This window comes from Hyla sarda, chromosome 2 (assembly GCF_029499605.1).
Source record: "Hyla sarda isolate aHylSar1 chromosome 2, aHylSar1.hap1, whole genome shotgun sequence".
In the NCBI taxonomy this organism is placed as follows: domain Eukaryota; kingdom Metazoa; phylum Chordata; class Amphibia; order Anura; family Hylidae; genus Hyla; species Hyla sarda.
This window is the reverse complement of record NC_079190.1, coordinates 381306901-381321816: the sequence shown is the minus strand read 5'-3', so window position 1 is coordinate 381321816 and position 14916 is coordinate 381306901. Positions and strand designations below refer to the sequence as shown.

The window sequence follows — 14916 nt, the reverse complement described above, 5'->3', positions numbered from 1 at the left end:
CGTGAGTCATCAGACACGGAGCGATCTTCGCTTCGAGAGGCTGATGATAGGGGGTGCTGCATGAGAGATTGCGGGGGTCCCCAGCAGCAGGACCTCCGTGATCAGACATCTTATCCCCTATCCTTTGGAATATCACAATATTACTCAGAAATACCACAATATAAATACAAAGTCCATGATTAAGCAGACAGAAACAGAGTGGCACTAAAGCTAATCAGCATAATAAAACATAGTCAGAGTAATCACCAGCAACCTCAGTGCAGCAAGGCTTAGGTTTAAATACACACACAAGTTTCAATTGGCTATTAATTTAACTATTCCCCAGCCAAGGAGAATAGCAAACTGCTCAGACAAAAGCTAGAGTCTAAACAGACCCCAAAAACAGAAAAACACAAAGACACAAAAACGGACATTACTTCAATTTTCTGGTTTTGAAAAAAATGTATTAGACTTGTCGCAATTCTCATGGTGGGAATATGCATTGCAAATTGTGTCATAGATTTTGGATGATTTATCATTGTCACATATCGCACACTTATGTACATAAGTTATGTGCAGTCATGGCCAACATTTTTAAGAGTAACACAAATTTTGGTTTTCACAAAGTTTTCTCCATCATTGTCAGATTTTTCTGTGGTTACAGTTATAAGCATTCCATATGTTTTTAAACTTCCATTGAAAAAATGATTCAGGTTTATGGAAACAATATATTTTTACAGTGTTGACCCTTCTTTTTAAAGACTTCTGCAATTAGCACTGGCATACTGTGTCAAATCCTGACTGATGTCACAATTCCTGTGTTTCAGTTTGTCCACTAACTTTTTGAGGATTGACTACAATGGACACAGCATTTCAAGATTGTGTACATCGAGCCACTTAGTTATCACTCTGCCGCATAATATTCCCTTAGGGTACGTTCCCACACGGCGTATTTTGCTGCGTATTTGCTGCGTATTTGGTGCTGCGTATTTTCCTACCCATTGACTTCAGCAGGGAAAATAAAATACGCAGCAGCAAATACACAGCAAATACGCCGTGTGGGAATGTACCCTTATGTTGCAAAAAAGCAATGTTCCTCACCAAATTGCTCTTGGATCGTTGAGCAGAGTTACTCTTGGAGAAGTTTAGATACTATTCTTTATTCATTGCAGTGTTCTTAGGTAAAATTGTGATTGAGACAACTGCCTTGGATGAAAAGCAACCCCACATATGAAAGGTGTCAGGGTGCTTTACTGCTGACGAGACACAGGATTCGTGGAAGTGCTCGCCATTTCTTCTCAGGGCAACCATTATTTTAGATGTTCCAAAGAATCTGAAGGGGCTTCATCAGAGAAAATATCTTTATTCAGTCTCCTGCAGTCCAATCCCTGTACTTCCTGCAGCATGTCAGCAGCACTGATTATCCAGTCAGGATTTGGCCCAGATGCTGGATCCAGCATGACAAGGCAAATTACAGAAGTCTTGAAAAAGAAGGGTCAACTCTGTAAATATTGATTGAGTCTTTGCATAAACTTAAAGTATTTGTCAAGTGTTTAAAAATGTGTAAAATGTTTCTAATAGTACTTCAGTATACCAATAGTAATCCATAATAGTACTGCAACAAACCTTGTGAAAACCAAAGTATTTGTCAGTCTCTAAACTATTGGCCACAACTGTAGAACACAGACTAAATTCCACAAATTGTTTGCATGCATTAAAACAGTAGTTGTAACTTGCCTAGACTAGAAAACGCACAATAGTTGTGATCTGTGTTGACTCCTTGTATATTTTGATGTAGTGATTCATTACAGTGAAATGCGTTTATAATAGTTACAAAAGCATGGTCACATTTATTTAGTGTAAGATATTGAGAAATATTACCTTAAAATAACATAAAAGGCAAACATCACAATATAACCATAGTGGTGAATTGCATCTGCAATATTCTAAAACAGATGGCACAATGTACTACATTATAAAATAGCAGTGCACCTGAGGTATAAGTTATTTAGAATCCAATGTTCAAATACAGTTTAAAGGGGTATTCTTGCCAAATACATCTTATCCCCCTATCCAAAGATGTCTGATCGCGGGGGGCCCGCCGCTGGGATTCTTTTCAGGGCTGCGTCTCCAGTCTTGGAAACCTCTTTTTTCCAGGACGGGAGATGTGACGTCATGCCCCCTCCCATAGACATAAATGGAGGGGGCGTGGCGTGACGTCACGTCTCCAGTCCCGGAAACAAAGAGGTTTTGGAGACTTGAGACGCAGCCCTGCATAGAATGCCACCCCGCATAGAATCCCAGCGGCGGGCCCCCCGCGATCAGACATCTTATCCCAAATCCTTTGGTGAAGGATAAGATGTATTTTGCCGGAATACCCCTTTAAGAGTGTAAAGTTTATATATCCATGTTAAATATTTTGGCAGCATAACTAGTAGATGAATTCACAGATTCCTTATTATTTATTAATAGGGTTTTTCCACAATAAAAATGTATTATGGACATTGTAAACAAAATAGTCATTGCAGTTGTATAGGGTCCAGCACTAGGGGGAGACATTGTCAAAGGGGTACTCCGCTGAAAACCTTTATTTTAAATTTTTTTAATTTTTTTTTTTAATCATCTGGTGCCAGAAAGTTAAAGGGGTACTCCAGGCAAAAACTTTTTTTTATATATCAACTGGCTCCGGAAAGTTAAACAGATTTGTAAATTACTTCTATTAAGAAATCTTAATCCTTCCAATAGTTATTAGCTTCTGAAGTTTTCTGTCTAACTGATCAATGATGATGTCAGGTCCCGGGAGCTGTGCATGATGGGAGAATATCCCCATAGGAGCTGCACAGCTGCCGGGACGTGAGTCATCAGAAAGCAGTTAGACAGAAAACAGCAACTCAACTTCAGAAGCTAATAACTATTGGAAGGATTAAGATTTTTTAATAGAAGTAATTTACATATCTGTTTAACTTTCCGGAGCCAGTTTATATATATAAAAAAAAGTTTTGGCCTGAAATACCCCTTTAAGCAGATTTGTAAATTACTTCTATTTAAAAATCTTAATCTTTCCAGTACTTATCAGCTGCTGTATGCTCCAGAGGAAGTTCTTTTCTTTTTGAATTTCCTTTCTGTCCAGTGCTCTCTGCTGACACCTCTGTCCATGTCAGGAACTGTCCAGAGTAAGAGCAAATCCCCATAGCAAACCTGTCCTGCTCTTGACAGTTCCTAAAGTGGACAGATGTTTCAGCAGAAAGCACTGTGGTCAGACAGAAAGGAAATTCAAAAAGAAAAGAACTTCCTGTGGAGCATATAGCAGCTAATAAGTACTGGTAGGATGAAGTTTTTTTTTATAGAAGTAATTTACAAATCTGTTTAACCTCTTCTCACAAATGGACATATATTTACATGCACTACAGGCTTGAGCGCGCATCATACCTGGTGGGTCCCGGTTGCTATCAGCAACCAGGACCCGCGGCTAATACCAGTCTGATGTCCGGTATTAAAGGGGTATTCCAGGAAAAAACATTTTTTTATATATCAACTGGCTCCAGAAAGTTAAACAGATTTGTAAATTACTTCTATTAAAAAATCTTAATCCTTTCAGTACTTATGAGCTTCTGAAGTTAAGGTTGTTCTTTTCTGTCTAAATCCTCTCTGATGACACCTGTCTCGGGAAACGCCCAGTTTAGAAGCAAATCCCGATAGCAAACCTCTTCTAAACTGGCGTTTCCCGAGACAGGTGTCATCAGAGAGGATTTAGACAGAAAAGAACAACCTTAACTTCAGAAGTTCATAAGTACTGAAAGGATTAAGATTTTTTTAATAGAAGTAATTTACAAATCTGTTTAACTTTCTGGAGCCAGTTGATATATATAAAAAAGTGTTTTCCTGGAATACCCCTTTAACCCTTTAGATGCCGCAGGAGATTGCCGTTGCCGGTTAACTCAGGGTTTGTTCGGGACCGCCACAGTGAAATCTTACCTTCCTTCCTGTTGTCCAATCGTCGCTTGATTGCTCCAAGCCTGAGATACAGGCTTGAGCAATTGAGCACAGATAACACTGATCAATGTTATGCTATGGCATAGCATTGTTCAGTGTATGTATTCAACGTATTGCATGTAATAGTCCCCTATGTGAACTAAAAAAAATCTACGAAAAGGTTAAAAAAAATTTTTTTTATAAATGTGATTTAACCCCTTCCCTAATAAAAGTTTGAATCACCCCCCTTTTCTCATTTAAAAAATAAACATATGTGGTATCGTCGCATGCGTAAATGTCCGAACTGCAAAAATATAATGTTAATTAAACAGCACGGTCAATGGCGTACACGTAAAAAAATTCCAAAGTTCAAAATTGCGTATTTTTGGTCACTTTGTATATACAAAAAAAATGCATAAAAAGTGATCAAAAATTCTCATCAAAACAAAAATGGTACCGATAAAAATTTCAGATCACAGCACAAAAAATGAGCCATCCCCGTATACGCAAAAATAAAAAGTTATAGGGGTCAGAAGATGACAAATTTAAACATACTAATTTTGGTGAATGTAGTTATATTTTTTTTTTGTAGTAAATTTAAATAAAACCTATATAAATTAGGTATCATTGCGACTGTACGGACCTACAGAATAAAGATGATGAAAAAGAGATGGTATCATTTGTACTGAAAAGTGCACTGCATAGAATCGCAAGCCCCCAAAATTTACAAAATTATGAAATTAATAATGGTATTCCAAAATAAAATTGGTGGCGCAAATGAGTCTGTAGGTGGAAAATTGAGTGTTATGATTAAAAAAAAATTTTTTCTCCAGTGGAGTACCCCTTTAATAGCATCTGAACATAAGAATAAAGTTGTTCCAGGATTACTTATATATGTTGTGAGGTCAAATTTATAACCAATCTTCCTGTGAGTAGATATTGCTGACACAGACGTTCTATGCTGCTGCCCCCTGGTTTTCTTTTTATTTCCTCTAATGCTACTTTCACACTGCCTCTGCGCCCCGACCATAAACGGCCATCTTTTTTTTTTTTTTTTAAGCCTTTAACGGCCGTAATCAGGACAGAGCACAACGGGCAATAACGGGTCCCGATGGATCCCATTTACTATAAAGTGGTCCATCGGGTGCCGTTATTTGGAAGCGGGAGAAAAAGACAGCGTAAGCAGTATTTTTTCTCCCGCTATCCTCCCCGGCTCCCCCGACGGCGGTCACACTGCAGTTTGAAGGAAGCCTAAGGCTGATGTAATTTGTTCTGTACAGTTGGTCATACATGCTCAGTAGCATTGTGAGACTACTTGGATCCTCTTGTATGCAGACATGAGTTATGATGGTAAAATCAATAAGGCTGGAAGCTGTGTGGATCTATGTTAATAGGTTAAATGCAGCATGACAGCCAGCAGTGTAAAGGAGTTGCTTGGACTCTACGATAGTTAAATACAAAAATTTTCATACACAGCGGTTGCTAAGAAGTGTCCAATGCTTGTCATTTAAATCTACGATCAATAGTGATTGTGGCATTTAGAGTTTTTTGAAAGGTCCCTTCCTGTTGGGGTTCAAATGAGCACCTCTGTAATTCAACTGTTCAGTTCCAATCATCAGTTCACCCACAACACGATTGCAGGGGTCCGATAAGTCAAGATGGGAGTCGGAGTTTCCTCCTCTTCCCTGCCACTTTTCTGGGATCAATATGTATGGTCTGCCTTCTGCCAGGCTATAAAAATGGATCCCATATTACACTGATCAGTGCTACGCTGTTTGAAAATGTAAAAAAATTTATGTTTTTAAAGCTCCTCCCCCAATAAAAATAAATACATCACCCCTTTTTCCTATTTTACTAATAAAAAAAGAAACATATTTCATATTGTTGCGTGCAGAAATGTTCGAACTATTAAAATATTGGTCCTGATTTACTAAGAGCGGAGTGTAGTTTTCTTTGTGGATTTTTTTTCCCAACAGATATTTTTCCACGTTATTTACTAAGGTTTCCCTACATTTTGCACTTTTCCCTACATTTTGCTTTTCTTTACACATGCTCTGAACTGTAGGATTTCCCCTGTGGTTTGAAATCCACTACATTTTCTGTGGAAACCTTCGTAAATATGTTGGGATTTTTTGAAAATGTCGGGAACAAGCCCCCTTTTTGGTGACCATGCCCCCATTTCCCTGCTGCCATTCCCCTTTTTTCGGTTCACTCAATAAAATGGAGAGTTTGTTGGGGTCTTGATTTTTTGGCGTAAATTCTGGCACATAGTCTGGCTCAGACAGAAATTGTGGCTCACATTCTGGCGCATACACAAATTTTGGCGCACAGCCCGACAAAACAGGTCGGGTTTACAATAGTAAATCAGGGCCATAATGTTAATGATCACATACATGTAACCTTTTATTGCATTTTTCGGGAATTGGTCACCGATAAAGTGGTACTGATAAAAATTACAGATCAGGGCCCCAAAAAAAATCCTGGTATATTGAAAAATAAGAAAGTTATAGGGGTCAGAATAGGGTCATTTTGACTTACTCTGCTCAAAAAAATAAAGGGAACACTAAGATAACACATCCTAGATCTGAATGAATGAACTAATCGTATATAAAAAACTTTCGTCTTAACATAGTTGAATGTGATGTCAACCAAATCACACAAAAATTATCGATGGAAATCAAATTTATCAACCCATGGAGGTCTGGATATGGAGTCACACTCAAAATCAAAGTGAAAAAACCACACTACAGGCTGATCCAACTTTGATGTAATGTCCTTAAAACAAGTCCAAATGAGGCTCAGTAGTGTGTGTGTGACCTCCACGTGCCTGTATGTCCTCCAGGACCTGGACTAAAACATCCGACAACTCCTGGACAGTCTGTGGTGCAACGTGGCATTGGTGGATGGAGCGAGACATGATGTCCCAGATGTGCTCAATCTGATTCAGGTGTGGGGAACGGGCGGGTCAGTCCATAGCATCAATGCCTTCCTCTTGCACTAACTGCTGACACACTCCAGCCACATGAGGTCTAGCATTTTCTTGCATTAGGAGGAACCCAGGGCCAACCGCACCAGCACAAGGGGTCTGAGGATCTCATCTCTGTACCTAATGGCAGTCAGGCTACCTCTGGCAAGCACATGTAGGGCTGTGCGGCCCCCCAAAGAAATGCCACCCCACACCATTACTGACCCACCGCCAACCAGTCATGCTGGAGGATGTTGCAGGCAGCAAAACGTTCTCTACGGTGTCTACAGACTCTGTCATGTCTGTCACATGTGCTCAGTGTGAACCTGCTTTCATCTGTGAAGAGCACAGGGCACCAGTGGCGAATTTGCCAATCTTGGTGTTCTCTGGCAAATGCCAAACGTCCTGCACGATGTTGGGCTGTAAACACAACCCCCACCTGTGGATGTCGGGCCCTCATACCACCTTCATGGAGTCTGTTTCTCACCGTTTGACGGGACACATGCACATTTGTGGCCTGCTGAAGGTCATTTTGCGGGCTCTGCCAGTGCTCCTCCTTGCACAAAGGCGGAGGTAGCGGTCCTGCTGCGGGGTTGTTGCCCTCCTACGGTCTCCTGATGTTCTGGCCTGTCTCCTGATAGTGCCTCCATGCTCTGGACAATACGCTGAAAGACATAGCTCGCATTGATGTGCCATCCTGGGTGAGCTGCACTACCTGAGCCACTTGTGTGGGTTGTAGACTTTGTCTCATGCTACCACTAGAATGAAAACACTGCCAGCATTCAAAAGTGACCAAAACATTAGCCAGGAAGCATAGGAACTGAGAAGTGATCTGTGATCACCACCTGCAGAACCACTCCTTTATTGGGAGTGTCTTGCTAATTGCCTATAATTTCCACCTGTTGTCTGTTCCATTTGCACAACAGCATGTGAAATTGATTGTCAATCAGTGTTGCTTCCTGAGTGGACAGTGTGATTCCACAGAAGTGTTATTGACTTGGAGTTACATTGTGTTGTGTAAGTGTTCCCTTTATTTTTTTTTTTGAGCAGTGTAATTTTTTAATAAGTTCAATGATACAAAGCTATGTAAACATAGGTACGCATACATTATTTTATTTACACACACACATATACATTTACTTGTTATGTAGGTGAGTGCACTAGGGAGTCCTCACCATGACTTAGTTCCATAGGTTCTACATTGTATAGAAAGATACACCACTTTCAGAATCCTAGTATTTATAGACATAGGGGGGGATTTATCAAAACCTGTGCTGAGTTGCCCATAGCAACCAATCAGATTGCTTCTTTCATTTTTCACAGGCTTTTTCTGAAATGAAAGAAGCAATCTGATTGGTTGCTATGGGCAACTTTTCTTCTAGACAGGGTTTGATAAATCTCATGTCCATGCAAATCACTGTGGTGCGCAGCTAACAAAACTGATACTTACTGAGAATAAGTCCGTGTGCATCTTCTTTATACACATCAGTGAAATCACACTCACGGCAGGTGCTTCTGTAAAGTAAGTCGGCGCGCATTGGACTGTGCGCATATATTCCCATGCAAGTGCTCCACATATTTTATCCGGTCTTCGGAGACTAAGGTTTCGTGCAGCTTGATCTGCACAGCCTGAAACACGGCCGTCATCAGGGACCTTCTGGTCAAGGATACCAATTAGGATGAAGTAAGTATTCCTTATTTGTCACGAAGTATAAACAATTGGATTTGTGGACTTGATTTCTATTTTGGGGCATACCTAGTATTTGACAATCTTATTGGTCATGCAATTTCGTGATGTCACAGAGAGAGGTGTTAAAACCTCAGGTTGGCGTGGTTGATCTTCATTAATAAAGAATTTGTAAATAGTACACAGCAGGAGAAGCTGCACAGTGTCTCACAGCAGGCAGAGCTTCACAGTATGTCAGGGAGCACAGCATAGTTTTTTTAAGGTGTCACTGCTGCTGCCACATGCAGTGAATCTCTGCTCCCCTGACATTATAGCCTCTTCAGGGGGCCCCATAAATGATGTGCTTTCCTCCTGTCTCTGTTGTCAGGCAGGAGCACAGGAAGAGTCAGGAAAGCAGCTATGGTAAGTGTCCGGAAACCTATGATTGGAAAGGCGAGGCAGTTAATCGACATGTAAATGGGTTTCCTGCATAAATGTGAGGCTTGTTTACTCCATAATAGCCACAAAAGAGCCGAGCGCTTCTTAAGGATATTCAGGCCCTGTGCTTTCAGAGAGACCACGGCGATGGGAGCCATCGGAGAAAACCTATTCCAAAGTAGGGAGGAGGGAGGGGACCAACAAGGACAACTCAGGGCCCGATAAGGAAGAAGTACGGTAGTTAGAGTAAGGGAGTGGGCATGGAAGTATGGGAGGGCATACAGGTTGAGAAAATCAACAGGAGTGCAAAAACATATGTATAATCATTCTCACCCCCCAAACAAATATAAGAAAGTGTACATACCATACACTCCAGACCCAAAATATTCTCTCTAAAAGTCCAATCTTCAGAGTGGTTCCTGGTGTTAAAGGCAACCAGTCAGTAGATTTTAGCGTATTTAACGCTAAATAACGCTTTATATATGCGGAAATCAGTATCCTCACCATCCCCGCGGGATGTTTTTGCCCCAGGGATGGTGAAGATATTAAGTTATATCTGTCATTCCTGTCATTCCCCATTGCTCCAGCCGTGGCTCTGTCCCGTTGGCTTGATTTACGGGTTGCAGACGGAGAAGAGCAGTGAAGCATCGGAGCACCATTCAGGAAAAGGAAGGCATATGGCAGATCAGCAGGAGACTTGAGAAGGAACTCTGCCCCAGCTTTATGGAGAACAAGATGGAAGGGATGACCCCAGCGGTATGTGGCTCCATACTGCCTAGCGGCATTCAGCAGGGGTTTTAGCATCACCAGGGTTTGGCGAGAGATACAATCATGGCCATAAATGTTGACACCCCTGAAACTTTTCTAGAAAATTTCTCACAGAAAAGGATTGCAGTAACACATGTTTTGCTATACACATGTTTATTCCCTTTGTGTGTATTGGAACTAAACAAAAAAAAAGGGAGGGAAAAAAGCTAATTGGACATAATGTCACACCAAACTCCAAAAATGGTCTGGACAAAATTATTGGCACCCTTTCAAAATTGTGGAAAAATAAGATTGTTTCAAGCATGTGATGCTTCTTTAAAATCACCTGGGGCTAGTCACAGGTGTGAGCAATATAAAAAATCACACCTGAAAGCAAATAAAAAGGAGAGAAGTTCACGTAGTCTTTGCATGGGGCCGTGTGTCCCACACTTAGCATGGACAACAGAAAGAGAAGATGATAACTGTCTGAGGACTTGAGAACCAAAATTATGGAAAAATATCAACAATCTCAAGGATACAAGTCCATCTCCAGAGATCTAGATTTGCCTTTCTCCACAGTGCGCAACATTATCAAGAAGTTTGCAACCCATGGCACTGTAGCTAATCTCCCTGGGCGTGGAAGATAAAAATTGATGAAAGGTGTCAACGAAGGAAATTCCGGATAATGGATAAGCAGTAATCCTTCTGGGAAAACGTCTTGTGAACAAATGAGACCAAGATTGAGCTTTTTGGTAAAACACATCATTCTACTGTTTACCGAAAACAGAATGAGGCCTACAAAGAAAAGAACACAGTACCTACAGTTAGGGCCTGCATCATGGCCTTTATCTTTGCTCAGCTGGCATTATATCCCCAATGGCTGACTGAGTCCTGCAAGATGGATGGGAGTATGGAATTCTTGCACAGGGTAGAGAGGAGCTGTGGAAAGGGCTGACTGAGCTCCGGCAGGGAAGTCCCCTGATTTGGCGCACCACTAAAGGCAGCACCATTTTGGATCCAAGGCCAGCAGGTGAAGCAAACACGGGACTGCACAGGGGAATGAAGCGGTTTAGGATCAGTTTTGCATGTCCTGCACATGCTGTGAGGAGCAGAGAATAGCTTGAAGTCCTGGTAAAAGTGAGCAGGTCCCGGAGCTCACAGTTCGACTTCACACGCCCATGTGCAATCCATGCCCCAGTGATAGGGTATTTCACATGTTGTAGATTTGCTTAAATTTTGGCTTTCGTTTTTAAGATTAAGGTGAAAATCCACAACAAATCCACTGGTAAGCCACACATGTGAACAGATAATGACCATCTAACATCTCTGATGTGTTGCCAGCTTTAATGTAGAATGTAAATTGATATTTTGAATGTGTACATTTGCCTCGTTGCTACTGTATAGCTGATAGAACCTCATTGTTTATTTATTCCATGCAGTACATTTAGGGTGAAATTAATCCTGTAATTATCATGTCACAATTATATAATCAGTGTCTTTTTATCTAGGGTGACAATGTCCTAGTCAACACATACAGTGGAGTAGTAAAAATATCCGATTTCGGGACATCAAAGCGGCTTGCTGGAGTAAACCCATGCACCGAGACCTTTACTGGTAATAATTTGCTTATTATGTTTCCCTTGTTACTGAGGTCAGTGTTGATGACTGTAAGTTCAGCATCATTAGCTCTTTTCTTTCAGTGCCTAATCATTTTATTAGACTCTTTTCTTTGATGTCTTCACTTTGTGTCTGTTTATATTTTCCCTTTAAACTGTACTGTAGTGATGTCCGTGAGTGCATGCTGGGAGTTGTAGTTATGCAACAACTGAAGATTCCTAGATGGGAAACCACTGCTGTATAGCAAGGCATTATAAAAAATGACAAGACTGTTCTTCTGTATTTTTTTATGTCATACTACAGTCAGTTGAGTGGTAATCAGTGATTGACAGCTCTCTATATGCATTCAAATACACTGATATCTGTCAATCACTGAGTAGGACCGCCCACTTAACCCAGAGAGTTACATGAATAACTTATTATGGAACTTTCCCTAAAAAACTGTCTGCTCAACTCCTCCCCTATAACATGATGTCAATAGATCATAGGATCCCTATATGTAAAATGTCACAATCAAATCTGATTGCAGATTGCAAGGGGACAAGAAAGGGATATCCCACTTTGGCTAGAATTACATATATCAGGCATCCGGATCCAGGGAGACTCATCGCAACTGATGCCAGAAGTGCATCAATTGGCATCAGTTGTGTAGCATCCGCACCTGGTCCGGCGAGATCAACCATCCGGCGCCCAAACTGAGATGCTGGTTGATTGTGAACTGTCCCATTCAAGTAAATGGGATCAGTTCTAGCATCAGTTTTCCTCCGGTATACCTCTGAGGGAAACGTTGACAGATAGCTGATGTATGTGAAGAAGGCCTTTGATTTTATCACAGGGATGACCTCAGGGAGAGGTAAAAGCATATTTATTTCCGTAGGATACATCTGTCCGTGTCATTACATGGCAGAGCATTATCTCTTTGATACGAGAGGTGGGTGCACATCTTCCTAGCCACAACCTAAATACATGAGATGATGAGAAATGAAAGTACAATGTACTGTACAGTTCATGGGATGAGGTTTAAAGAAAAGTTAAAGAAGTGCTTACGAAAAACTAATAGACTGTATCTGATAACCAGACATACCCCAGAAATAAAGTGGCCAAATTATGCCCTTTGCAAGTAAAGGATGATTTCTGATATTTCATACTTTAGACACATATTGTGTACTAAGTGCCGTGTAAAGGTGGCTTTAAACACTACAGTTTGTAAAGATGGGATTTTTTTCCAAGCTGGAAATCCATTCATGTCAATTGAAATGGGAACTTTCAATGGAGATAAATCTGGGATCCATTTACATGCAGTGATGATCACAGATGACTCATATATAACTCCTAGTGCAGCTACAGTTAGGAGTGCTTTTTCCCAGTACAGATTTTAAAATCTCTCCATGATTGCCCCCTAGTGTTCAGTGTGAGTGAATACAGCATACTTTTCATCCGTTGTTATATTGCTTTGGCATGATTGCAGAAGAAATAACTGTTTAAAATAAATATAAATGAGATAAAAAATTTTTTTTTTTTAAACAGGACCATTAAGTGCATCTGTCTATTAGGCACATACAGATAGTTATAGCCCACACTGTTGTACTGTGCCCCTGGTCATAGGAAGAGGGACCCAAGGTAAAGCAAAAATAAGTAGATGCATATCCAAACAATAATTGATAGTAAATAGAAATTAATATAAAATATACCCAAATAATTACACAATCAGGATTAAAGGGTTTTTTTTTTGTTTGTTTTTTTTAAATCAACCGTTGCCAGAAAGTTAAACAGATTTGTAAATTACTTCTATTAAGAAATCTTAATCCTTCCAGTACTTATTAGCTGCTGAATACTACAGAGGAAATTCTTTTCTTTTTTGAAAACAGTGCTCTCTGCTGAATCACGAGCACAGTGCTCTCTGCTGACATCTCTGTCCATTTTAGGAACTGACCAGAGCAGCATATGTTTGCTATGGGGATTTTCTCCTACTCTGGACATGTCTTAAAATGGACAGAGATGTCAGCAGAGAGCACTGTGCTCGTGATGTCAGCAGAGAGCTCTGTGTTCCAAAAAGAAAATAATTTCTTCTGTAGTATTCAGCAGCTAATAAGTACTTGAAGGATGTAGTTTTTTTAATATAAGTAATTTACAAATCTGTTTAACTTTCTGGCACCAGTTGATTTAAAAAAAAAAGTTTTCCACTGGCGTACCCCTTTGACATGAAAGCAATGTAATCAATAAGCATGATACATGAACATATGCAGTGCTATGTGTTGGACTACCTTCTTGCCTGTATTCCAATGTATACCAGTATTGTGGCACGGAAATGAGATATGAATGGCACTTTAATGGTGTTTTGTTGCACATTAGATGAAAATACTATTTATTAGGTGTCGACAATAAATTTACTATTTTCGTCCAAATTTACTTTCATATCTCTCAGTGGAAAGCAAGTGCCAATCTAACAAAGCAGGCATAGTGCAGTTCGGCAGACTTTCTGTGAGGACACACTGATGAATGCATAGGGCAGTCTGTCATATAGGTCATATGACTTGAATCACGTTTCTGATCTGCTTTTTGATCTCTGGGGTCTCATCAGGAGATTGATCAGTTGCCTCTAAATGCTTTTGTCAACTACGTGTTATCCTATTACTTTAGTTTCACAGCTCAGACTCCTTTTGTGGAATTTAGTGGCCCTTAAGTAAACGCAGTGTACATTAACTGAACGCTTAACATAAAGACTACTGTTCCCTCTAAGCCGTCTGAACTTCTGACTGTTACTTGCTGCAGAAAGTTACTACTGCAGGTTAGTGACAGCTGCGGAATGTGTTGACTCCTTCCCAGGAGACTGCTTGGACTGGATCCCTAATCTTATTATTGGCAAGCTGTAATTAGAAGCCTTCCATCTCGTTTTATGTACATTAAATATCCACAGTTTTCTAAGGTGAGCAGGATTCAGCAATAAGGCTTTCAATAGAAAATACCTGCTGGATAATCTGAATGGCCTAATAGTAAAACAAGCAATAACTGCAGTAATTCAGAAAGCTCTTAGTAAGGTGTTTATGTTACCTTACCTCTGTTTATTTTCCAAATACTATTCCTGAATATAATGAACTTTTTCTGCTTTAATTTACAAATATAATCTTATTATTTCAGGCACTTTACAGTACATGGCTCCAGAGATTATTGATAAGGGGCCTAGAGGATATGGTGCTCCTGCTGATATCTGGTCTCTCGGATGTACTATTATTGAAATGGCAACAGGAAGGCCTCCATTCCATGAGCTGGGAGAACCACAAGCTGCCATGTTTAAGGTACATTGTATATGTTATTATTTATTTATTTTTCGAGATTTCTCAGAATCAGTAAGGCTCTGTTCATGCTGACATTTTGCCCTTCCATCGGAGATCTGTTCGATTTTGACAGCTAGATCTAAATATATGAAGCAATCACATTTTGCATATGCTGGGTGCATACATTTCTGTAGCAGACACCAATGCAGGAAGTTATGTGCAGCAGCTGTCAATAGTCTGTCTATAGCTTCCTGACA

At 40.2% G+C, this 14916-nt stretch overlaps 1 protein-coding gene across 4 annotated transcripts in view; it reads left to right on the top strand.

The window, feature by feature from the left end:
- MAP3K15 (mitogen-activated protein kinase kinase kinase 15) overlaps positions 1 to 14916 on the top strand; it is a 204224-nt gene that overhangs the window by 169943 nt on the left and 19365 nt on the right. For all 4 annotated transcript variants that reach the window (XM_056558511.1, XM_056558512.1, XM_056558513.1 and 1 more), the window contains 2 exons: positions 11276 to 11381; positions 14523 to 14680. In XM_056558511.1, coding sequence (XP_056414486.1) covers positions 11276 to 11381; positions 14523 to 14680 — 264 coding nt within the window. The remainder of the gene's footprint in view (positions 1 to 11275; positions 11382 to 14522; positions 14681 to 14916) is intronic.